At 47.6% G+C, this 25,127-nt stretch overlaps 1 protein-coding gene across 1 annotated transcript in view; it reads right to left on the bottom strand.

Moving 5' to 3' along the window:
- Positions 1 to 5,111, bottom strand: part of TADA2A (transcriptional adaptor 2A) — a 51,365-nt gene extending 46,254 nt beyond the window's left edge. The window contains exon 1 of the mRNA XM_058675530.1: positions 4,984 to 5,111. Coding sequence (XP_058531513.1) covers positions 4,984 to 5,008 — 25 coding nt within the window. The 5' untranslated portion in view covers positions 5,009 to 5,111. The remainder of the gene's footprint in view (positions 1 to 4,983) is intronic.
- Positions 5,112 to 25,127: the final 20,016 nt, after the last annotated feature.

Here is a 25,127-nt window from a genome sequence, read left to right as displayed (position 1 = left end):
ATCTTTAAAAAAAAAAAAAAAGATTTATTTATTTGAAAGACAGATTTAAAGACAGATCTTTGATCGACTGGTTGGTTTGCTCCCCAAAGGGGAGCAACAGTCAGAGCTGGTCTGTTTAGAAGCCAGGAACCAGCAGTTTCTTCTGGGTCATGTCCATTTCTTTCCCAGGCACACTAGTAGGCAGCTGGATGGGAAGTGGGGCAGCCAGAATTCAAAATGAAGTCCACATAGGATATGGTTTTACCCACTATACCACAGTACGAGCCCCCCGCAACAGCCATTTTCCTCCCTCTAGCTGAAGCAACACTGTACATGTCTTGCAACCTGTTGTTCTTTCCACCACCCCTCAAACACTTAAAATAAACTATAGGAAAAAAATATACCTACTGTAGAAGCCAGAGTATTGGTGTAGTAGGTTAAATCTTTCTGAGGTGCCAGCATCCATATGGGCACTGTTTTTTTTTCTTTTTTTTTTTTTTTAAAGATTTATTTATTTTTCTATTACAAAGTCAGATACACAGAGAGGAGGAGAGACAGAGAGGAAGATCTTCCGTGCAATGATTCACTCCCCAAGTGAGCGCAACGGCCAGTGCTGCACCGATCCAAAGCCGGGAACCAGGAACCTCTTTCAGGTCTCCCACACGGGTGCAGGGTCCCAAAGCTTTGGGCTGTCCTCGACTGCTTTCCCAGGCCACAAGCAGGGAGCTGGATGGGAAGTGGAGCTGCCGGGATTAGAACCGGCGCCCACATGGGATCCCGGTGCGTTCAAGGCGAGGACTTCAGCTGCTAGGCCCTCTTTTTTTTTGTTTGTTTTATGGGCACTGGTTTAAGTCCTGGCTGCTCCACTCTGATCCAGAGTTTCGTCAGGATGCCTGGGAGAGTAATAGAGGCGACCCGGAGGAAGCTCTGGCCGTTGCTATTCTCTGGGGAGTAAAACAGCAGAGGATGGCTCAAGGCCTTGGGCCCTTGCACAGAAGCAGATCCTGGCTCCCAGCTTTGCACTGGCTCAACTGTGGCTGTTGTGGCCACTGGAGGAATGAACAGGCAGATGGAGGATCTTTCTGTCTCTCCCTCTCTCTTTCAAGTAAAATAAATAAATCTCTAAAAAAAATTAATGTAGAGGGTCAATACTGTGGCATAATGGGTTAGGCACTGCTTGTGAAGCTGGCAAATAGGAATGCCAGTCCTGGCTGCTCCACTTCAATGCAGCTTCATAATACAGGTAGGGCAGCAGGAGATGGACCAAGTGCTGGGGTTCCTGCTACCCATGTGACAGACATGCAGAGAATCCTAGCTCCTGTCTTTTGCCTGGGCTGTCCTGGCTATTGTGGTCATGTTGGGGAGTGAATCAGTGTTCTCTCTCTGTCACTGTGCCTTTCAAATAAGTGGGTAAATCTTCAGTAAAACAAAAATCAAAAAACAGGTTGTGAATATTTTTTCTATGTCAAATACAAATAAATCTCATTTTTTTGGTAATATTCCACAGTGACGATCATATAAAGGAATGAGTCTCAACTTCTCCCTAAAAAGAAACTGCAGAAGTCCGAGGTGCTTCTTCACACAACAGTGACTAGGGAGCACTACCAGTACTTGGGCAGGGGCCAAGGATTCTGGGCATCCTGAAGCACTCAAGAAACCACTACACGTCAAAGCATAATCTGGGTCCTTTCAAAGGTCCTACCGCACTTTCAAGGTGACCCCAGATGGTAACCAAACGTAACTTGAGAGTACACTGTATGTTGTTTTCTTCAGAACTTAACCAAGCATTACTCATTCCTGTGGTGCTTCTCAGCAACCACCGCAATACACCTGAATCACTCTGCTTCTGTGAAACATCTGACTACCTCATGTTCTCTTCCAATCATGTCGAAACATGTTGAGATACTTCATTTCATTACAGATCACTTACCTTCTCCTAGGGTAATTCAAAAAGTTTGTGGAAAATGGAAACAGAAGATGAACCTATTGTGGTGCAAAAACAGTCCTACAACCATGCATACACGGGGTCTTCAAAATGCAAATTATGAAAGAACTATGCAATGACTTCAATTTTTTGCATCAAAATCGAGTTATATTTTTACTAATTTATTTTTAATTTAAGAAGCTGAGAGATCAATCTTCGATCTGCTGCTTCATTCCCTAAATGCCTACGAGTAGCCAGAGCCGGGCTAGGCAAAGGGGCAGCTCACCCCTCCATGTGGGCCTCCCACAGTGACAGCAGGAACACAAGTACTTGAGCCAGCATCTGCTGACTCAGGCTATCGAGCCAGGACTTGAACACAGGATGCAGCGATCCCAAGCCCAGTCTGACCTGCTGTGCTGAAGGCCCTACCTGAGACTTCCCTTTGAATTCCATGTTTCCACAAACTTCTTAAACCTTTTCATCTCCTTTCTTATACTTAGGATGTATATATAATATGTATTATATGATATAATTTATATATTACATAATAGAATGTATTATATATCATTTATATGTGTTTGTGTTACATAATTGTATGTTATGTAATTTTATATAAGTAAATAGCATTATTACTTTAAATGTTTGAAATTCTGGGTGTAGATTCACTTCTAAGTATTTCACTTCCAATGGCAAAAGGGGATACTACAAGACCAGTGTGCCTCATTAGGCCTGGAACAACCAGTTCCACGACAGCTGGTCAGCTTTATGCAGTTTTCAATTTTTCACTTTTAAAAAGAATGCTGAGGTCCCAGCGCGATTGCGTAGTGGTTAAGGTCCTCGCCTTGAACGCGCCGGGATCCCATATGGGTGCCAGTTCTAATCCCGGCCGACCTACTTCCCATCCAGCTCCCTGTCTGTGACCTGGAAAAGCAGTCGAAGACAGCCCAAAGCTTTGGGACCCTGCACCAATGTGGGAGACCCAGAGGAGGTTCCTGGCTCCTGGCTTCGGATGTACACAGCTCCAGCTGTTGCGGCCACTTGGGGAGTGAACCATCGGACGGAAGATCTTCCTGTCTCTCCTCCTTTCTGTATACCTGACTTTCCAAATAAAAAATAAATAAATCTTAAAACAAAAAAAGAATGCTGAGATGAACAACTTTGTAAGTACAAAATTTCAATTTCTTCCTCAGAAATATATTTTCCTTGTTCTAGAACTACTGAGTATGCAGTAGGTTGTTGCAGTTGTATCCTGGCTGCTCCACTTCCCTTCCAGCTCCCTGCTTGTGGTCTGGGAGGGCTGTGGAGGATGGCACCCACACCCTCATGGGAGATCCAGGAGCGGCTCCTGGCTTTGAATCGGCTCAGCTCCAGCCGTTATGGCCGCTTGGAGGATGGACCAGCAGATAGAAGATCTTTCTCTCTCTGTCTCTTTCTCTCTGTAACATCTGAATTTCCAATGCAAAAATAAATAATAATAAAAAGGATTACTTATTTGAAAGGCTAAAGTGAGAGAGAGAGAGGCAGGCAGGCAGACATCTTCCATCCCCTGGTTCACTCACCCAAAAAACGCCCAACAGCTAGGGCTAGGCCAGGCCGAGGCTTGCAAGGAACTCCAACAAGTCTCCCATGTGGTGACAGGTGCCCAAATACTTGGGCCATTTTATGTTGCTCTCCTAGATGCATTAGCAGGGAGCTGGATTGAGCATGGAACAGCCACTACTCAAACCAGAACTCATATGGGAAACTGATGTTACAAACAAAGGTTGACAACATGAGCCCCTGCTGCAGGATTGAGGTTTTTTTGATATATACAGCCACATTGTTTATTCAGGGGCCGCCTGTGATGCGGGTAACCCACACCAAATGGAGCAGATAACAACCCAGCTGCTAGGGTCCTAACAACCCATACGAGACCAGACTGGGTCTCTCCCTCCTTGACTGAGCCTGGCCCAGCCTCAGATGCTCTGGACATTTAGTGAGTAAACCAGGAGATAAAACATCTCTCTTTCTCCTTCCCTCTCTGTAGTTTTGCCTTTCAAATTAATTAACTAAAAATGAGAGCTACTCCAGAATTTTTGCAGAACCTAGGAAGACAGAAAGGGGTTTTTTTTTTTCTTTTTCTCACCATTATTCAAAATCCAGAAGCATTAAAAACACCTGTCTAGCCCTAACACCAACCACCCTTTCTGCGAAGGTGGTAGAAAGTCCCCATTCTCAGGAAATAAATACTGAAGTACTTAATGGTAAAGAATCACTATATATGTCACCTACCTTAAACTGACTTGGAAAAACACAAGAGCAACTATTCATAATGCAGGGAGCGAGTGAGCTAAAAGCTCACAGTATACCAGCACTCTGTATTCTGATAACTTCAGTAAGTTTGAAATTATCTCCAAATAAGTTTAACAACTGTCTTTTTAAAAAGATAAAAGGAGTAGTTTTAGTTTATATCCCTTGCACTGGATTTAGATTCTTCATCCATGGAAGAGTAAAGCCAGATACATTTGAGACCACTCTATTCTATCCTGAATTTATACAGATAGGATGTGGAAAGAAGAGCAAAAAGTACTTTCCATTCCTTCTCATTGGGATACAACTAAACACCTAACAACAGAATTTTTATTTCTGGCAAATTTCATATCTGCAGAATCAGAGACAGAAGCATTTATGTTTTATTAGCAATTACAGTGGCTACCCAAACTTATTTCACATACATGCCACAATTCTTTGCACTAACTTTACACTGTGATTTACAATGACAGCACAAATTCCACTGAATTACTTCTCATCAAGGGGTCTGCAGGATGTTACAGGTTCAAAAGTGAAATCCCACTGCTGTTAAGTCTAACTGCAGGATAATCAGACTATGTCCTACCCATTTCAGCTTTGGTTTCTTCCAAGATCCAAGTAAGCATGTCTACATCATGTCTTCAACGGCAGTCAATAAATACCAAGTGATTTTACTTGATACTGTTCTAGTTTCTTTAGGATTAGTCCAACCTCAAAACGCTTATTTTTCCCTCTTGATCAACTCTGACTGGAGTCTGCTATTATTATTATTCTGTTCCCACCGTACTTACTGCTAAAGGAACCCAAACGGTCCATTCTCTAATTGGCAAAGACAGCTGTTGTCTTCTTCCTCTGGGCAGAGCTTCAAGATCTCAGAACTGGCCAACACACACACCACAGTTTGATGAGTGATGAGTCCCTGTGAACAAACCAAAGTGGCACATGGATCAGAGAACAAATCAAAGTGAAGAGAATCGACTCCATTTGATTCCAGCTTTGTAAAGCTGAGCAAACTGTTTCACGTCCCTAGGCCAGTTTCCTCCTCTGTAAGATGGACACTTTAGTACCTGCCTGCACAGGCTGCTGGGAGGATTACATGTCATAACAAGATACCTGGGGCAGAAAGATCTAGAGCAGTCTTCACAAGAGCCATCATGAGCACTGGCTGGTGAGATCCTCATCCCCCGGGGTAGGGGGACTACCTGCTTAGCTCTCCCCCAATTTCCCTTTCTAGTAAGATTTCAACCTGAGTAAGTTTCTGGTTTTGCTGTTGTTGCTTTTTTTTTATTTTGAAAAAGTTATTTTGAAAAACTATTACAGAGAAAGCCAGAGAGAAAGACCTTCCATCCACGAGTTCACTCCCCAGCGGCTGCAACGACCAAAGGTGAGCCAACCCAAAGCCAGGAGCTCCCTCCAGGTCTCCCACTTGGGTGCAAAGGACTTCAGCCATCCTCCACAGCTTTCCCAAGCCGTAAAGAGGGAATGGGATCAGAAATGCAGCAGCTGGGACTTGAACTGGCGTCCATATGAAATGCCAGTGCAGCAGTCAGAGGATTAGCCTGTGAGCCACTGTGTCAGACGCATGTTTCTGTTACAGAAAGTAAGGAATCCACTCCATTACAAGGTACATTTCCTCACTAATTTACTCCTTCACAACAAATGTACAGGAACAGGCAATGCTGTGCGGTGGGTTAAGCCACAGTTTGTGACGCCAGTACCTCATCAGGATGCCAGCTGGAGTCTCAGCTGCTCTGCTTCCAGCCCAGTTCCCCGTACTTGTGTCAGGGAAAGCAATGGAAAACCTCCCTAGTCCATGGGCCTTTTGCCACCATCGAATGAAATTATACAGAATTCCAGGCTCTTCACTTTCACCTGGCCCAACCGTGGCCATTGCATCCAGTTGGGGAGTGAAGTAGCAGATGAAAAATCAAGCACTCTCTTTCTCTTTTAAAAAGAAAGAAAGAAAGAAAACCCAAATGCAGAAGGTATCCTTTTGGAAGGCAGACATGAAATCAATATTGGAAAAATGTTAGGTCTACATAAGGATAATTCCTGCTTAGTTCTGCAGTAACGTTTAAAAAATTTATTTAGTGGGGGCCCAGCCAGATGGCCTAGTGGCTAAAGTCCTCTCCTTGAACGCACCGGGATCCCATGTGGGCGCCGGTTCTAATCCCGGCAGCTCCACTTCCCATCCAGCTCCCTGCTTGTAGCCTGGGAAAGCAGTTGAGGACAGTCCAAACTTCGGGACCCTGCACCCATGTGGGAGACCTGGAAGAAGTTCCTGGCTCCTGGCTTCGCATCAGCACAGCACCGGCCATTGTAGTCACTTGGGGAGTGAACCATCGCACGGAAGATCTTCCTCTCTGTCTCTCTTCCTCTCTGTATATCTTTGTAATAAAAATAAATAAATCTTAAAAAACATTTATTTAGTGGAACTCTGTAACTCTTTACAGAGGGGGAAAAGAGGAAAAAAAGAGATAGATAGAGGTCTTTTTTTTTTTAAGATTTATTTATTTTTATTGGAAAGGCAGATATACAGAGGAAGAGAGAGAGGAAGATCTTCTGTCTGATTATTCAGTCCCCAAGTGAGCCGCAACGGGCCGGTGCGCGCCGATCCAAAGCCAGGAGCCCTTCCGGGTCTCCCAAGTGGGTGTAGGGTCCCAAGGCTTTGGGCTGTCCTCAACTGCTTTCCCAGGCCACAAGCAGGGAGCTGGATGGGAAGTGGAGCTGCCGGAATTAGAACCTGCGACCATATGGGATCCCAGCGCATTCAAGGCGAGGACTTTAACCACCTGCTATCCTGCCGGGCCTGACAGATAGAGGTCTTACATCTGCTGTTTCTCCCCACATAAAAGCAATGGTAGGAGCTGGGCTGGTCCTGCTTGGAGCCAGAAGCTTCTTCTGAGTCTCCCGCATTGATGCAGGGGGCCCAAGCACCAGGGCCATCCTCTGCTGCTCTCCCAGGTGCAGTAGCACGGAGCTGCACTAAAAATGGAGCAGCCACTGGAACTGCACTCATTGGGCATGCCAGCTTTGCAGGGAGCAGCTCTACCTGACACACAGCCAAGCTGACCCCTGGGGCTGCGTCCTTCCCCTAGACATCTCCCACTGGCAGAACCACTCATGAAACGCAACCAACACTGAGGCCACACGGCTGTCAATCAACTTTTTCCTGTGTAGCTGAGGTGGACGGGTTTCCCTCAGCTGAAAATCAACACTGACCTCTGGAGAGAAATGAGCTTCAGAAATAAAAAAGAAAATTTACTGAACTGTGCCAATTTTCCAGGTGCTTACTGGTACCACTCTAGGTGGGTTCTCTCCGAATCCTTTCTAAGGAAAGAAAGATATGAGAGATGAGATTACTTTCACCGTGTCTCCCAGGCAGTGACTAGCCCAGCCATTTCAACTGCAGATGAAATGAGATGCAGCTGGCAGTCTGACGAACGCCTCCCCCCTCCCGTCACACACGTTCCTGGAACAGCAGCAGGAGTCTGCATGTGCCGAGGACCAGCGCAGGCTGTCGAGCCATCCAGCCAAGATTAAAAACCCCAAATTTCCTTCCTGAGCCCTACGCTCTTGGGCAAGTCACTCGCTCTGAGCCCTAACACCCACCAGGAAAGGCCTCTGGAAATTCAATGGGTAAGGCCGAGGACGTGCACAGGATGTAGCAGTTGCCTGATTACGGCGCTCCTCTGCAACACCCAAGCTGGGATTCGACCGGGCCGCCCCGACGCGGGGCGGGGCCCGAGGGGTCAGCCCGAGCCCGGCGCCGCCCTCCCCCACAGCGCGGCGTGACGCGGCCCGCCCGCCGGCCACGGCGCGCCCGCCGCCGCCGCCAAGGTTAGCCTCCTGCAGCCCGCTTGCCTTCGCCCCCGCACCCCGCCGCCCGGATTCCCGGTCGCCCCGCCGCCCGCACGCCGGCCCTGCGGCGCCTGGCGCCTCACCTCTCCGTGTCTCCCGCCTCCACGCCGACAATCCGGCAGCGGAGCGTGCGCGCGCGCGCACGCGGAGGCCGCTTGTGCGTGCGCGCCCCCGCGTCGGGGCGCCGCCCCTTCGCCTCCAGCCCGGCCCGGTCCGCCGCCGCGCCACCTTCCCGGTGCCTGAGCGCCGCGGGCAGGGGGCTGAGGCGCTGCCCTGACTTCTGAGTCGGAGCAATAATCACTTTCCCCGTGTGGCGTTGGCCCCGTCGCCAGAGACTTCCCGGTTCGTGGTGCCGTTCGATCCCCTCCGGAGTGCGGTGAGGCGGACCCGGCCGGTACTGTCTGGGTTTGGGGGTACCATTCCCACCTCCACCCCCTGGCAACCCAGGGAGGCTGTGGGACTTGGGCCGTGGCCGCCTCTCCCGGCCGGGCCTCGTGGATTTTCCAGGCTGAATGAATGGCTTGAGGAGTGAGGAGGGCACATTCCACTCAGATGCTTCTGGATCGTGGAGATTGTCTTCTTTGGAGAGAACCAGTCCCACTTTGGCCTTCAGAGGCCCAGATGGAGGCGCAGTGATGAGAGAGGATGTGGTGGTCCACTCTGATGTCATTCTTGAGGGCTAGGTAGGTCCCAACACCTCTGATCACTTACTGCTGTCATTAGTACGTAACCGGTGTCTGTCGAGTACCCACTGCGTGCCAGGCATTGTACAAAGCAGGTTATGCACAGAATCTCATTTAAGACTACCGTGTGAGGTAAGCACTAACTGGTACTACCCTGTTTTTCAGGTGAAAAGACAGTGGCAGTAGCATAGAGATTACCTTGCTATACATACTGGCTAGGGGTCCTGCGAGTCAGGCTTTCTTGAGCCAAGATACGGTGATGTCTGTTTAGAAGTCTGTCTGATAAATATTCTCATCCTGCTTTAGAATTCACTTGCCTTTCCTACCCATGTGGTCCCTTTATTCTTTATTCTTTCCTTCGGTATATGGGTAAGTTAATTGTATTAAAAATTTTTGTGTGTGTCAAAAATAATGAGAAAACTACCTTCTATCATGCTGAATGCAGATAACAGCTGGGTAAATGCCCTTACAGACATGTTCTTATGCATCGTGTCAATAAATGTATTATACATTGGAGCTATTCTACCTCTGCTGAGTGGTAGAATCTCTTTATTCGTTCAGCAGTTATTTAGTGAGCAGACCCTTCTGGGTGCTGGGAATTCAGCAGTGAACTAAGTCTGTTACATGGAGTCTGTGTTTTAATAGGGGAGATTGGCCATGAGCAGTATGCATATAGCTACATAATAGATAATGACCAATAACGTACATTTTATCCCTCTAAAGGGATAAGAGTGCTACTGGGATTTCCTTGAGTTGGGGCAGATAAGGAAGGCCTCAGTGGAGGTGGCCCTAAGCAGCAATCTCATGCTCGAATGAGAAAGGGAATGGCTGGATTTCGAGAGTTAAGTTATTCCAGGGGAAGAGAAGCAGCAGGTGGCCCTGAGGTGGAGCCTCTCTGGGGTGGTGAAGCTGGGAGACCAGGGTGGCTGGAACACAGCAAATTAGAGGGGTTACATGGCTAACCTGTGTAGGAGCATGTGTCCTCGTGTAAGCCATTGTTGGACTTCACGTTTCATCAGGAATGCTAGACTAGCAGGAAGGGATGATACCCAAGGAATAATCAGGTTTGTGTGCAAGGCTTCACTCCGGGGGGCTGAGGGGAATGGATGATAGGAACAGTAAAGTCACTGTTGGAAAGCATAAATGATCCTGTCACACAGCAGTTACTCAACAGATAGTTTACGAACACTGGTATGTCACCTGCATCTTCACTCCTTTAAAGCCACTCTCCTCCACAAAATGGAGACAGGTTCAGTCACTTAGGACACAGCTTTCCGCTGCATCTTTTGTCTCACCTCAATTGAAATGTTGGAGTCTGGCTAGAGCATACATCCCAATCTGCATGATGTAGTTGTCAACAGACTGAATACTCTGTTGTTGTACCACTGTAGAAAAAAAAAGCAGGCCTATGTGAATAATGGGATGTGTTCACTAAAAACAACAGTTAGGGGCTAGTGTAGTGGCCATAGCAAGCTAGTCCTCACCTGCAAGTGCCAGCATCCCATATGGGCACCAATTCATGTCTCAGCTGTTCCATTCCTGATTGAGTTCTCTGCTTATACTCTGGAAAGCAGTGGAGGATGGCCCAAGGGCCTGGGAGGCCAGGAAGGAGCTCCTGGCTTTGGATAAGCTCAGCTCTGACCATTGTACCCATTTGTGGAGTGAACCAGTGGACAGAAAACCTCTCTCTCCTTCTCTCTGTAAAAAAAATCTGCCTTTCAAATTAATAAATAAAACATAGCGTTTAAACATTTGGAAATTGTCCTTCCTCTTCAGTTGATTTTAGGCCATGCTTGGATTATTCTGAGCTGTCAGGACTGGCACTATGGCATAGTGGGTTAAATTGCTGCATGCAACACTCCATATGGGCACCAGTTCCAGTCATGGCTGCTCCACTTTGGACCCAGGTCTGTGAGAAAGCAGCAGAAGATGGCCCGAGTGCTTGGGCCTCTGCACTCATGTGAGAGACTCAAATGAAGCTCCCGGCTCAGCCTGACCCAGCCCTGTCTTTAACAGCTTTTTGGAAAGTGGAACCAGAGATGCAGCAGATGGAGGGCTTGATGCTGCCTTCCTGCCTCACCACACCCTGTCTATAACTGCCTTTCAAATAAAAGGCAATGCAGTGGCTCAGCATGTTAATCTTCTGCCTTGCAATGCCAGCATCCCATCTGGGTTCCAGTTCATGTCCCAGCTGCTCCACTTTCCACCCAGCTCCCTTTTGATAGCCTAGGAAGGCAACAGAGAATGGCATATGCGCTTGGGACCCTGCACCAATTTGGGAGACCTGGAATTTGCTGCCATTTGGGGAGCAAGTCAATGGGTAGAAAATCTTTCTGTATCTTTCCTTCTCTCGGTAAATCTGTATTTCCAATAAGAGTAAATCTTAAAAAAAAATCTGGACTCCCAGAGACTGACATTGTGACACATGAGCTCAGCGGCAGCTTGTGACATGAGCATTCCATGTTGAACCACTGGTTCCAGTCCCACCTACTCTACTTCTGATCCAGCATGCCTGCTAACATGCCTGGAAGGCAGTGAAATATGACCCAGCTACTTCAGCTCCTTTGACCCATGTGGGAGACCTGGATCAGGTTCCAGACTCTTAAAGGGCTTTGACTTGGCCCGTATCTGACTGTTACAACCATTTAGATTGTGAACCAGCAGATGGAAGATACCTTTGTGTCTCTCCCTCAATCTCTATAGTCTTCCCTTTCAAATAAGTCAATAAATCAATATTTAAAAAGAAAAATTTGGGCCCGGTGGCATGGCCTAGCAGCTGAAGTCCTCGCCTTGAACACACTGGGATCCCATGTGGGCGCCGGTTTTAATCCCAGCAGCTCCACTTCCCATCCAGCTCCCTGCTTGTGGCCTGGGAAAGCAGTCGAGGACGGCCCAAAGCCTTGGGACTCTGCACCCGTGTGGGAGACCTGGAAGAAGTTCCTGGCTCCTGGCTCTGGATCAGCATAGCACCGGCCATTGCGCTTACTTGGGGAGTGAATCATCGGACGGAAGATCTTCCTCTCTGTCTTTCCTCCTCTCTGTATATCCGACTTTCCAATAAAAAAAAAATAAATCTTTAAAAAAAAAAAGAAAAATTTAATTAGATCTGTATTTTGCATTATGATTGGAAATGACAAGAGCTGAAAGCTTGGTGGAGACATCATGAACTGTATTTGAATTTTTTGTATGTCTTCCCCAGACAGAGCATGAGGACACTGCCCTTTCTCCTTGGTAACCTCGATAGCCAGAAATGTATCCTCAGGAAATACTGGGGAAATGAACAAGTAAAGACCAAGGTAAAGATGAAGTCAGGCAAAATGGACAAGGCAGAGAGAGAAGACAGGCGTCCTGGGCCTTCAGTGAAGGGACAAGCACTTGAATGTCACTTCCAAATAGGGTGACTAATTCCTCTTCTACCAAAGACAGTTCCATTTTCTACCTGCTGTCCTCATATGATAATTAATATTGTTTTGTTTCACTCTATTTCTTTTTATTTTTAGTATTGTTCATATAGCTGAGAGGGATGCATGCCCATGTGGGCTTGGTGGATGGGACAGTTGTTTCATTTTTTTTTATTTCCTCCTGCTTTTTCATTCATTCTACCTTCCCTCCTAAGCTGTCTGAGCTTTTCCTAACTTCCTTTGTTGAAGTGCCTTCCACTTCAACCTGAACATTACCTCCTCAGAAACAGCTCTCCTACCCCCTCAAGCTGTGTGAAGTAGTCCTCTGACACGCTCCCAGTGTACCCTGTATTTAACCTGTCACAACAAGAATGACTAAGTGCCTTCTTATTTCCTCACTAAACATCGCTATAAAGGCACATGAATAAACATCTTTTATCCTCTTTGGGTCAGAAATTTCCATTGATAATTACTCTTATTGCAATAATATTCAGATAAGTTCATTTTGGACTAGTATTTATTTTAAGGATTTATTTATTTTTTTTTTTTATTTGAAAGGCGGGTTTTACAGAGAGAGAAGGAGAGATGGAGAGAGAAGGTATTCCACCTGCTGGTTCACTGCTAAAATGGCCACAATGGCCAGAGCTGAGCTGATTGAAACCAGGATCCTAGAGATGCTCCTGGATTTCCCACCCAGAGGCAAAGTCCTGAGGTGTTTGGCTGTCCTGTGCTGCTTTCCAAGACCATAGGCAGGGAGCTGGATGCGAAGGAGAGCATCCAGGTTACGAACTATTGTCCATATGGTATGTCAGTGCCGCAGAGTGAAGGATTAGCTTGCTTTGCCACCGTACCAGCCCCAGGACTAGTATGTTTGAAGATTAACTTTCCCAGCTCTAATGTGAACTGGCTGGTGTTGTGGCCCAACCCGGCCTGTCCTGCACTCTGTCCTGGTTCTCACATCTGCCGGTGTATGTTATCAACTAGCCCAGCCTTCCCGCCCTGCCCACAAACCTGACCCCCATCTATGCTGGCAGGTACTGTTACCTGTCTGGGATGCTCCCAGCCTTAATTCTTTTTTTTTTTTTAAGATTTATTCATTTTATTACAGCCAGATATACAGAGAGGAGGAGAAACAGAGAGGAAGAGCTTCCGTCCGATGATTCACTCCCCAAGTGAGCCGCAACGGGCCGATGTGCGCCGATCCGAAGCCGGGAACCTGGAACCTCTTCCGGGTCTCCCACGCGGGTGCAGTGTCCCAATGCATTGGGCCATCCTCAACTGCTTTCCCAGGCCACAAGCAGGGAGCTGGATGGGAAGTGGAGCTTCTGGGATTAGAACCGGCACCCATATGGGATCCCGGGGCTTTCAAGGTGAGGACTTTAGCCGCTAGGCCATGCCACCGGGCCCATCCCAGCCTTAATTCTTGCACTCACCTGCAGGGACTGTGTCCTGATAGAGGAGTTACATACTAGAAATTATAGGAGTTCATAGAGCAGTTCATTAGGACCTGGACTGGGGGCAGTCCAGGCTGGACTAGGCGGCAGCACCCAGCAGCGTTAACTGAAACTGAGGGCTGGCCAGGCCCGGCAAGGCAACAGCACCCGCCAATAAATGCCAAGGTGAGGTGAGCTATGCGAGACTGGGCCACAGCACCCACCAGCGCACATAAGACGCACATAGGAAAGGGGTAATGCAAGCCCAATAAGGGAGGCAATGAGGACTCTCCTGTTGTGTCACTGCTCCTGCTGGTGAGCGTGAGAACTGAGACTGGGGCAGACCAGGTTAGGCACGGTTACAACACCCGTTGGCCTGCATTTGAGCTGGGTGACAGGGAGAGCCAAACTGGGCTAAGTGACTGTATACACTGGTACAGACTTGAGCCAGAGTAAGGACAGGTTGGTTGGGCTTTGGTGCAGCATCAACTGACAAGTGCTGGGAACAGTGATAAGCCCTGTCAAGCTAGACTGCAGAACCACCTGCAGAGTGCAAGATCTAGGGCTTGGAGTGGGCATAGTAGAGAAACTGTGGGTACCTCTCTGATGGGCTGCAGCTCCCACTGGTGAGCATGAGAACAAGGGCTGGGGTGGTGCTGACTGGGCAGGCAGTAGCACCTGCCAGCGTAAATGTAGGCTGGATAGTGGGATCGGTTAAGTTGAGCTAGGCTGCAGCACCCATTGGTGTGTACAAAAGCTGAATGGGATGCTGGACAGTATGAAGCAATCTGTTACATATAGTGGCATGCACAAGAACCAGGGCTAGGGGTGGACCTGATAGGGGTTATTGGGGGTTACTCCATAGGGCTGCATCTCCCGCTGGTATATGTGAAGGCAGAGAATGTGGTGGGCAGGGTTAGGCTGGGCTGCAGCATCCTTTGGTGTACGTAAGAGATGGAGCTGGAGACAGAACTGATCCAGCAATTGCAACTACCGGTGTATGTAGTCTGATGTGGATGACGGACTGAGCTGGACCCTGTACTGGCAAACACATACCAGAGTCAGATCTGGGATCACCTCAGACGAGGTTTCTTTGGAGACCCCCATAACTGATCCACTGTACTCAGAACTCTAACCATAGGGAGAATCACAGGACCTGTGATCTGACCATGGAGTACATGTGTCAGAACTGGGTCTCAGTTGCTGAAGGTGGTGCAGTAGACAGCATGCCTAGATGCACATGGGGGATATGGCAGTCTACTGGGACCTGCAAAGGACATCTAGCACTATAGCAGAGGATGGAGGGCAGAATAAATTGGGCAACTCTCCCAGCCAAGTGTTGGCAGCAAGTATCTGGGTGAATGGAGACTCTAAAGGTGGACTCTGATAGCCAATGGATCTTGGCAGGATTTCCTCATTCTTGGAGCAACATAATCAACAGCATTTCAGAACTGTCAAAACCACTTAACCAATACCCTTGGAACATGCTCCACATCAGGGAGTCTGGGATGGCATTGGGTGGCGTTCCCCATCCCTGGGTACTGATGCAGTTAGGATTCTGGGTGTGGCTTCTTCCCCTCTCTTCCTTCTTCCCCCAAATACAGGAAGAAAAAAAAAAACAAAGCTTGGACATAATGGTCTCGTCCACTTTCCCCCATTCTTCGACCCTTCCCACACTAATCAGTAGTCTCATCTGGGCTTGCATCCTTCTCAACTGTGCAAACACCATCAAAAAAGATTTTTAAGTGCAAAAAAAAAAAAAAGGTTAACTTTCAGGGCAGACTAATGTCAAATTCTCCAAATACTTTCATTCTTAATTAACTAAAGAAGTTGACCTTTTTGAAGATTTGTTTGTTTGAAGCAGAAAGACAATCTTAGATCTGCTGGTTTATTCTCTAAATGATCACCACAGCCAGGTCCAGGCCAGGCCAGGAACAGGAGGCAAGAGCTCCACCTTGTTCTCCCACAAGGGAGGCCAGAGCCCAGACAGGCCGTCATCTGCTGTTTCCTCAGGCGCGTTAACAAGGAGCTGGATCAGAAGCAGAGCAGCTGGGACTTGAACCAACACTCATATGGGGTACACACATCACACAGCTTAACTCACTGCACCCAACACTGGCCCCAAAAGTACACTTTTAAATTTAAAAAAATCAACACATAAAATTATATATTATAGTCAAGCTGTAAAGCATCACTGCCACTTACTTAGAGCAAAATATTCCCAAAGCAGCTCCTTTCCTGGTAAGCTGCTATGGTTGAAATCAAAATATATTTTTTATGTATTTTATTTTATTTTTTTATTGGAAAGACAGATCTACAGAAAGAAGGAGAGACAGAAAGATCTTCCATCCTCTGGTTTACTCCCCAAGTGACCACAATGACCAGAGCTGAGCCAATCTGAAGCCAGGAGCCAGGAGCTTCTTCCAGGTCTCCCCCATGGGTACAGGGTCCCAGGTCTTTGGGCCATCCTCGGCTGCTTTCCCAGGCCACAGCAGGGAGCTGGATAGGAAATGAAGCGGCTGCAACACGAACTGGTGCCCATATGGGATCCCAGCAGATGCAAGGTAAGGATTTAGCCACTAGGCTATAGCGCTAGGCCTTAAAATGAAAATGTTTTAAGATGTATTTATTTGAAAGGCAGAGTAACAGAGAAGAGAGACTCGGGTACAAAGGTTTTCCGTATGATGGTTCATTCCTCAAATGGCCACAGCAGCTAAGGCTGAAGCCAGAAGCTAGGAGCTTCTTCCAGGTCTCCCTTGTGGGTGCAGGGTCCCAAGCAGTTGGACCATCCCCATTGCTTTTCCAGGCACATTTAAAGGAGCTGGATTGAAAGTGACGCGGCCTAGACTCGAAGTGCCAGCACTGCAGATGTCAGCTTAACCCATTGAGCCACAGCATGACTGCAAAAGGAAAGTTTCTAAGTCCTCCCTGTGAAAGTAACACTCATGTCTATGGCCTGAGCGCTGAAAGATTGTATCTATATTTTTCATGTAACTCTGATCACTCTGTAGCCAGACAGAGAGGTCCTGGAATCAGCCACTTGCCTGACTGCAGGGACTCTTGAGGGCCAAGAGCCTTGCTGTGATGCGCTCAGTGGGGAAGACTGCTCCACAAAAGGCCCGAGTCTCAAGGGCTCCCGCCATAGTCCCCGTGCTGCCCAGCTCAGACAGGTGCCAGCCTGTGCATCCAGCGCTGCCACCTCTGCCATTCCGGAGTGCTGCACTCCTCCTTCCTGCATTCCGAGGCACCCCTCCTCATCATTCTGCCTTTGTGGCCTCTCTCATGCAAAAGAGTAGGGAGTCTATCCTTTTTAAAACTTTTTAAAGTTTATTTTTTTCAAGTTTATTACCTGGTTGAGAGGGAGGGTCAGGTATGGAGGAGGGAAGATGGGTGGGTTGAATGTTTCTGGAGAGATAGGAGAGGGTCATTCCTTATTGTCAAACCACAGCAGTCCTCAGGGATGCAGGGTTCCTTGATGAGTCTTAGGGACCCCAGTGTGAGGAAGAGTGCTCCAAGGGGGACATGGGAGTGTCCTTGAGAGTTCTGAAAAGTTGCTGGTTTCATTGCTCTAGGGTTGAGAACATCTTTCCAATGTCAGTGGGCTGACAAAGTCCACCTTAGTGCACCCACCCATATCCAGGAGCATGCTGATAGCTTGGCCAAGAGAATTGTCCAATTTTCATCTCTTGACGAGGCAGTCAGTGTCCTCTGCTGGCCTAGATAAGCTGACCATCACGGTCCCCTGCATGCATTTGGGCATGCTGTCCACCGCACAGGCATCAGCCAAGGATGTCCAGTCCCAGTAGATGCACTACACATCCTGTGACTTTCCAGAGTGGCCAGGGTCTGAGTCCAGCAGACTAGCTGGGGAGTCCCTAAAGAAATCTCATCTGGATGGGGCATGGCGCAGAATTCTAGTGGCTAAAGTCCTCACCTTACATGTGTTGGGATCCCATATGGGTACCAGTTCATATCCCAGCTGCTCCACTTCGCTTCTAGCTCCCTGCTTGTGGCCTGGGACAGCAATCAAGGACAGCCCAAAGCCATGGGAACCCACACCCATGTGGGAGATCCGAAAGAAGATCGGTTCAGCTCCAGCTGTTGCAGCCACTTGGGGAGTGAACCAGTGATGGAAGATCTTTCTCTCCGCCTCTCCTTCTGTCTATAAATCTGACTTTTCAATAAAATAAATAAATCTTAAAAGAAGAAAGAAATCTCATCTAGAAATCTCATCTAGAATGACCCCAGCCTTGACTCTTGTACAGCAGCTAGTAGAGTCAGTTTCAGTCCATTGCCTGCATCCGCCAGTGTACATAACAGCGGATACAGCTGCCTGTTCAATTCTGGCCCAGCCCCATACCTGACACTAACCATTGGTGCTGCAGCCCAGCCCAGCCATCCTTCCCCAGACCCAATTTTCATGCATACCAGCAGGTGCCGCAGCCTAGCTGTGGTAAACCCTCAACAGGCCCGATTTTCATGGATGCTTGCTTCTGTTGCAGCCTAGCCAGCCCACATCCCATCTAGCTCTTGTGTACACCCATAGGTGTGCTGTGGCTTAACTCAGCTTGACCCACTCCCAGACCTAGCCCACACATATGTTGACGAGTGCCACTACTTGTCCAGTCTGACCCCCCCTCAGCCCTGGCTGCTATGCTCACCACCTGGAGGTACAGACTAGCAGTGGGGTGCTCATAGTTCCCCTGTCTAGCATGCTCCCAGTCCTGGATCTTGTACCTGCCAGGGATACTGCAGTCCAGCCTGACATGATTCATCAGTCCTGGCACTTGCCAGCTGGTGCTGTGCCCTAGCCAGACTGCTCTACACTTATTCTGGCTCTTGTGCACACCAGTAGGTATGGCAGCCTAACCCAGTCTGGCCCACCCCAGACCAAGCTCTCATGCTCACCAGTGGAAGCAGCAGCTCAGCAAGGGAGTCTTTAAAGGTCCCCTACCACGGCCACTCCCATCCCCATGCCTTGGGTTTTTTTGTTTTTTGTTTTTTTAAATAGTGATTACATGGTTGATCAGGGTGGGAAGGATTGAGGTTTAGGGAAAATTGGGTGAACTCATTGCTTCCAAATTTGCTATTTCTTCTTGTTGTTCCTGGTAGAAGGGGAGAGACAAAGGGGGAAACCATTCATTGACTTTCCACACATCCTAGGGATGTGGAACTGCCACCTTATAGCAACCCAGAGTCTCAATATGTACATGTTCCAAGGGTTCTGTCCAAGTGGTTTGGACAATTCTGAAATGCTGCCGATTTCACCTGTCTGAGGATGATGTCACCCTCCCAATGTCCATTCCCATTCCCAGATCTTGTGTGTGTCAGTGGTGCTGTGACCCAATCTGAAAGATGCACTTCCAGTCTTGGAATTTGCCAGCAAGTGCTGCAACTTGGCACAGCCTTACCCACCCCCAGTCTTAGCTCTCACCGTGGAGTTCAGTAGCCTAGCCCAGCCTGGTTCAACTCCAGTCCTCATGTGAACTGGTGGGTGTTATGGTCCAACTTGGCCTGGCCTGTGCCCCATTTTGGCCCTCACTCATGCCGGTGTGTGATGTGGACTGGCCCAGTCCTGCCCATCCCCAGACCCAGTCCACACATTTGCCAACTGGTGCTATAGCCCTGCCTGACCTGGCCTGCTCCCATCCCTGGCTCTTGTGCTCACTAGTGGGAGCTGCAGCCTAGCAAGAGAGTTCTCCAAGTTCTCCAACTATACCTACTCCAAGCCCCATATTTCATGTGTGCTGATGGGAACTGTGACCCAGACTGACATGCCAGCCTCTAGTTCTGGCTCTTACCAGCAAGCACTGTGACACAGCTCAACTGACCCACACCCACTCTGGCTCTCACTGGTAGATGCCATAGCCTAGCCTAGCCCAGCCCTGCCTACCCCTAACCCAGATCTCATGTGACACAGTGGGTGCTGCTGCCCAGCCCGGCCTCTGCCACGCCCATTCTGGCTCTTGTGATCTCCAGCGGGTACTGTAGCTTAGCTCAGTCTGGCCTGCCCCAAAACTCAGCCCACACACGTCAGTGGGCTCTGCATCCTTGCCCAGCCTGGTCTACCCACAGCCTCAGCTCTTGCACTTGCCGTGGGAGCTACAATCATCAGGGGAATCCTCAGAGATCCCATACCAGGCCCATTCCCAGCCCCAGGTCTTGTGCATGCTGGCAGGTACTTCTACCCAGTCTGGCATGGCCCACCACAGTATCAGCTCTCGCTGGTGGGTGTTGCAGCCTAGCCCAGCCTGGCATGCCCACCGAGCCCCAGGTTTTGTGTGTGCCAGCAGGTAGTGGGTGATGCTATTTAGTTCAGCCCAGGTTTCCTACGTGGGCAGGTGCCTTGGCCTAACCCAGATATGCCCTCCGGTTTCCCCCACTAAACTAGTCTCAGCTCCCTCGCCTACCTGAAATGTAGTGGCCTGGTCCACAGAAGTCTCCAAAAGTCATTCCTTCCCTATCAAACATGCCCTCAACTGCTCTCATTCTAATAGGTCCCCAGGCCTCCTTCCCTAGGCAGTCTTCAGGCCTGCCTACCCCTGCCTGGGCACCAGTGTGCCATGTCCCAGCCTGGTGTTCCCGGCCTTGTCCACATGTCTTAAAAAGAAAGGAAGGAAGAAACGAGAAAGAAAAAGAATAGGGTGCAGCATGATGACTCAATGGGCTAGCTCCCCCTTTGCAAGTGCTGGGATCCTATTTGGACACCGATTCTGTCCCAGCTATTCTGCTTCTGATCCAGCTCCTTGCATGTGCAGCAGAAGACGGCCCAAAGCCGTGGGACCCTGCACCTACATGAGAGACCCCGAAGAAGCTCCTGACTCCTGGTTTTAGATTGGCTCAGCTCTGCCTGTTACAGCCATTGGGGGAGTGAACCAGTGGATGGAAGATCTTTCTGTCTCTTTCTCTCTCTGTCTTCCCAATTAAAAAAAAAAAAAATCTGAAAAAAGAAGCAGCAACAGCAACTATGCTGACATAGTGGTCTAATTAACACAATTTGGCATCAACCAGGCCCAGAATGCCTGCCATCTACTGTCTGCTTTTTCTCCAGCAGTGTAACACTTGCCTAGGTTAGGGTCTATGCAGTTGCCTACAGCTGGGCTCAATCCTTTTCTTACTAGGAGATTCCTAGACTACTATACAAAGCAAGGGATGCAGAGAGCACAGGAGAGTACATTCACTTGTTTTCTTTCTTTTTTTTTTAAAGACTTACTTACTTAATTTATTTGGACAGCAGAATGACAGAGAGAAGGGGAGTGAGCAACCCTCCATATGCTGGTTCCCTCCCCAGTTAGTTGCATTGGCTCAGGTTGGACAAAACCAGGAGCTGGAAACCAACAGATGGAAGATCTTTCTATCTCTTCTTTTCTCTGGAAATCTATCTTTCCAATTTAAATATATATATAATATATATATGTATATGTATATATATATATATATTTTTAATTATAATATGGGCCTGGTGCAGTAGCCTAGCAGCTGAAGTTCTTGCCTGGCACACACTGGGATCCCATATGGGCACCGAGTCTAATCCTGGAAGCCCTGCTTCCCATCCAGCTCCCTGCTTGTGGCTGGGAAAGCAGTCAAGGACGGCCGAAAGCCTTGGGATCCTGCACCAGCATGGGAGACCCGGAAGAAGTTCCTGGCTCCTAGCTTCGGATTGGCTCAGCTCCGGCCATTGCAGCCGTTTAGGAACTGAATCAATGAACAAAAGATCTTTCTCTGTCTCTCCTCCTCTCTGTATATCTGACTTTCCAATAAAAATAAATAGATCTTTTTTAAAAATTACAAGAAATAAGCTTTGGTGGCTGATACACTGGCACAGTCGATTAAACCACCACCTGTGATGGTGGCATCTCGTATTTTGGGTGTTCTACTTCTGATAAAGCTCCCTTCTAATGCACCTGTCATCCTGTACAGGATGGTCCAAGGACTTGAGTGTCAGCCATCCATGCAGGAAGTTCCTGGTTCCTGGCTCCTGACACCAGCTTGCTCCATCTCTAACTGTTGCTGCCATCTGAGAAATGAAGCAGTTAATGAAAGATGTCTCCCTCTGTGTCTCCTTATTTTTCTCTAGCTCTGTGTTTCAAGTAAATAAGCGTAAAGGGAAAAAAAAGAAAGAGAGGGAGAGGGAAAGAGAGAGAAAAAGAAAGAAAGAAAAGAAGCATTGGTAAGGATCTGGACAAGAGACACACTTTGTACAATCTTGGTGGAATATTAGTACAACCATTATGGAAAACAGTGTGGAAGTTCCTTAAAAGTTTACAAATACATAACCATGTGACTGAACAGTCATTTGGGGGCATATATCACGAGGAGATGAAATCCATATGTCCAAGGGATATCTGTACTTACACCTTGATTCCAGCATTATTCACAATAGCCAAGATACAGAAACAACCTAAATATCTATCAATGGATGAACAGATAACAACAATGTAATACATAGAGGTTCAGTGGAAGAATACTGAGCCTTGGAAATGAAGGACCCCAGTAACTTGCAGCAGTGTGGGTAAACCTAGACGTTGTTATGCTAAGTAGAGCAGGCCAGGCACAGAAAGGCAAATACTGGAGGGTCAGCGTTGTGGCATAGCCAGTGAAGCCACTGCTTGCAGTTCTGGCATCCCAGATGTGTGCTGGTTTGTTTCCCAACTGTTCCTCTCCTGATTCAGCTCTCTGTTAGTAGCCTGCGAAAGCAGCTGAAGATGGCCCAAGAACATGGGCTCCTGCACCGCATGGGAGACCCAGAAGAAGCTCTTGGATACTGGCTTTGGACCAGCTGAGCTCTAGCGGTTGTGGCCATTTGGGGAGTAGTTAGAAAGTGTCTCTCTTTCCCTTCCTCCTTCCCTCCCTCCATTACTCCATCTATAATTCTACCTTTCAAATAAAATAATGTTAAAAAAGACAAATATTGCATGTATAACTTGTGGAATCTAAGTGTGAAGCTCACAGAAGGGCAAGTAGGATTCTGGTGGCTGACTGGGTCAAGAGTGAGATGTTGACAAAAGGTCACAAAGCTTTAGTTAGGATGCACAAGTTCAAAAGATCTGCTACACAGCCAGGTGACTACACTTACTAACGATGTATTATTGCACACGTTCAGTTACTAACAGAGTCAATTTAAATGTACTAACCACAAAAAAATGAGTGAGGGAAGGAATGAATATGTTCGTTAACTTGATCCAGCCATTCCCCAGAGTTCATGTTTATGAAAACAGTCGTGTTGTGTACCATAAGCAAATATGCTTTTTGCCAATTTAAATGTGTTTTTAAAATACACACTCATGTGCCCTAGATATATTAGAAAAAAAAATTTTTTTAAGGAATGCTGCTTAGAAAAAAACAAACCACCCAAACTGTCCCAATATAACTAGACGCTTTCTCTCACTATTTAAAAAAGAAAGGGTAGGACCCAGTGCAGTGGCCTAGCAGCTAAAGTCCTTGCCTTGCATGTGCTGGGATCCCATTTGGATGCCGGTTCTAATCCCAGCAGCCCTGCTCCCACCTAGCTCCCTGCTTGTGGCCTGGGAAAGCAGCTGAGGATGGCCCAAACTTTGGGACCCTGCACCCACATGGGAGACCCGGAAGAAGCTCCTGGCTTCCGATCAGCGCAGCTCCAGCCATTGAGGCCACTTGTGGAGTGAATCATCGGATGGAACATCTTCCTCTCTGTATATCTGACTGTCCAATAAAAAATAAATCTTTAATGATAAAAAAAAGAAATTAAAATAAAAGGTAGCAGGTAGCAGGAGTTTCAGTATTTCCATAGCTATTAAGCAATTTCCACGAATCCCGACCTTTGTTACTCATTTCTTTTCATCTCCATGCAGTACAACATATCTGGCTCATGAGTCGCAAGGCTTTGGGTAGAACCCAGAAACTGAGGTGAACTAGAACTGTATTACTACAGAGGGGATCTGCTCATCGGAAAATGTAAACATGCCTACTCGGCAGCCGAGCTACATATTTTTCAGCCTGACATACAGGGCCTCCACCTTCTGACTGTCAAGACAGGCTCCTGAGGTATTTTACATCCTATGGTGACAAACCAGTAAGGCCCAGCAAATGTTTTAAATAGTCCTAAGAACTTTGACCCAGTTGTGACAAAGCATGGACTTTAAAAGCTTGCCTGAACTTGAACCTGCCTCCACCTTGACTACTTTGAAGAATTGAGGCAATTTATTATTTTTGATTGCATCCTTTTCCCTCTAATGTAAAACAGAAAACTCAGAAGACCTCTCACTTCTCTGCAGCCAGGCGGCAATGGCTCCTGCTACTGCACAGTGTAGTCCAACGGACAGCTATGGAGACCACTCATTTCCCAGCTATGAGATCCTGATCTGTGCTGAACTGGATTCACTGTTTTAGACTTTGTCTTGATATAGGGAGCCTTGTTTATAGGTCAATGTCATTCAAATAAAACATTTTGTTACAGAAATAAAAAGAATATGACGATATATGCAAGTATAGTACTTAGAGTAGGGGGCAAAGCAATTTTAACTGTGATTTTGATTCTGCTAGGTGATTCTTGTGCTTGGTTAGGATTTGTTCTGTGGAAGGGCAGTTAAGACTTGATACACCTGCATCCCACATTGGGGTTTATGTCGGTTCCACTACTGGTTTCCAGCTTCTTACTCGAGCATACCCTGAGAGAATCAGTTGATGGCTCAACTGGATGAGTCTTTGTCACCTGCTAGGGAGACTTGGATTAAATTTTGGGCTTCTGGGCCAGTGTTACGGTGTTGCAGGTAATACTGCCACCTGTTACACTAGCATCCCAGTTATACCACTTATGATCCAGCTGTCCACTAATGGCCAAGGAAACCAGCAGAGAATGGCCAAGTGCTTAGGCTCCTGGACCCACGTGGGAGACTCAAAAGAAGCTCCTGGCTCCTGTTTCCTACCAGCCCGGTCCCCGTCACTGGTGACCATTTGGAGAGTGGGCCAGTGGATGGAAGATCTCTATCTTTCCCTCTTTCTCTGTGACTCTACATTTTAAATAATCAAATCTATTTTGAAAAATAAAAAAATAAATAATTTGGGACTCCTATCTTCTTTGGCCTGGCCCAGTTCCAGCTGTTGCAGGCATTTGGAAAGTAAACCAGAAAAATGAACGATCTCTCTGTCTTCCAAAAGATAAAGATTACCTGAAAAAAAATAATAAAGGAAGTTATTCAAGGCTGATGATGGCTTAGCATTAGGATTTTTTTTCCAGCCCAGTATGATGGCTCAATTGGCTAAATCCTCCCCTTGTGAGCACTGGGATCTCATGTGGATGCCGGTTTGTGTCCCAGCTGCTCCACTTTCCATCCAGCTTCCTGCTTACGGCTTGGAAAAGCAGTAGATGGTGACCCAAACCCTTGGACCCCTGCACCCGCATGGGAGATCTGGAAGAAGCTCCTTGCTTGTGGCTTCAGATTGGCTCAGCTCCGGCCATTGTGGCCACTTGGAGAGTGAACCAGCGGACAGAAGATTTTTCTGTCTTTCTTCCTATAAATCTTGTCTTTCCAATAGAAATAAATCTTTAAAAAATTTTTTCCCTGTGTGAATCAAGAAT

The sequence above is a fragment of the Ochotona princeps genome, chromosome 17 (assembly GCF_030435755.1).
Source record: "Ochotona princeps isolate mOchPri1 chromosome 17, mOchPri1.hap1, whole genome shotgun sequence".
NCBI lineage: Eukaryota > Metazoa > Chordata > Mammalia > Lagomorpha > Ochotonidae > Ochotona > Ochotona princeps.
Note: the sequence above shows the minus strand (reverse complement) of the source record. Positions and strands in the feature narration are given on the sequence as shown.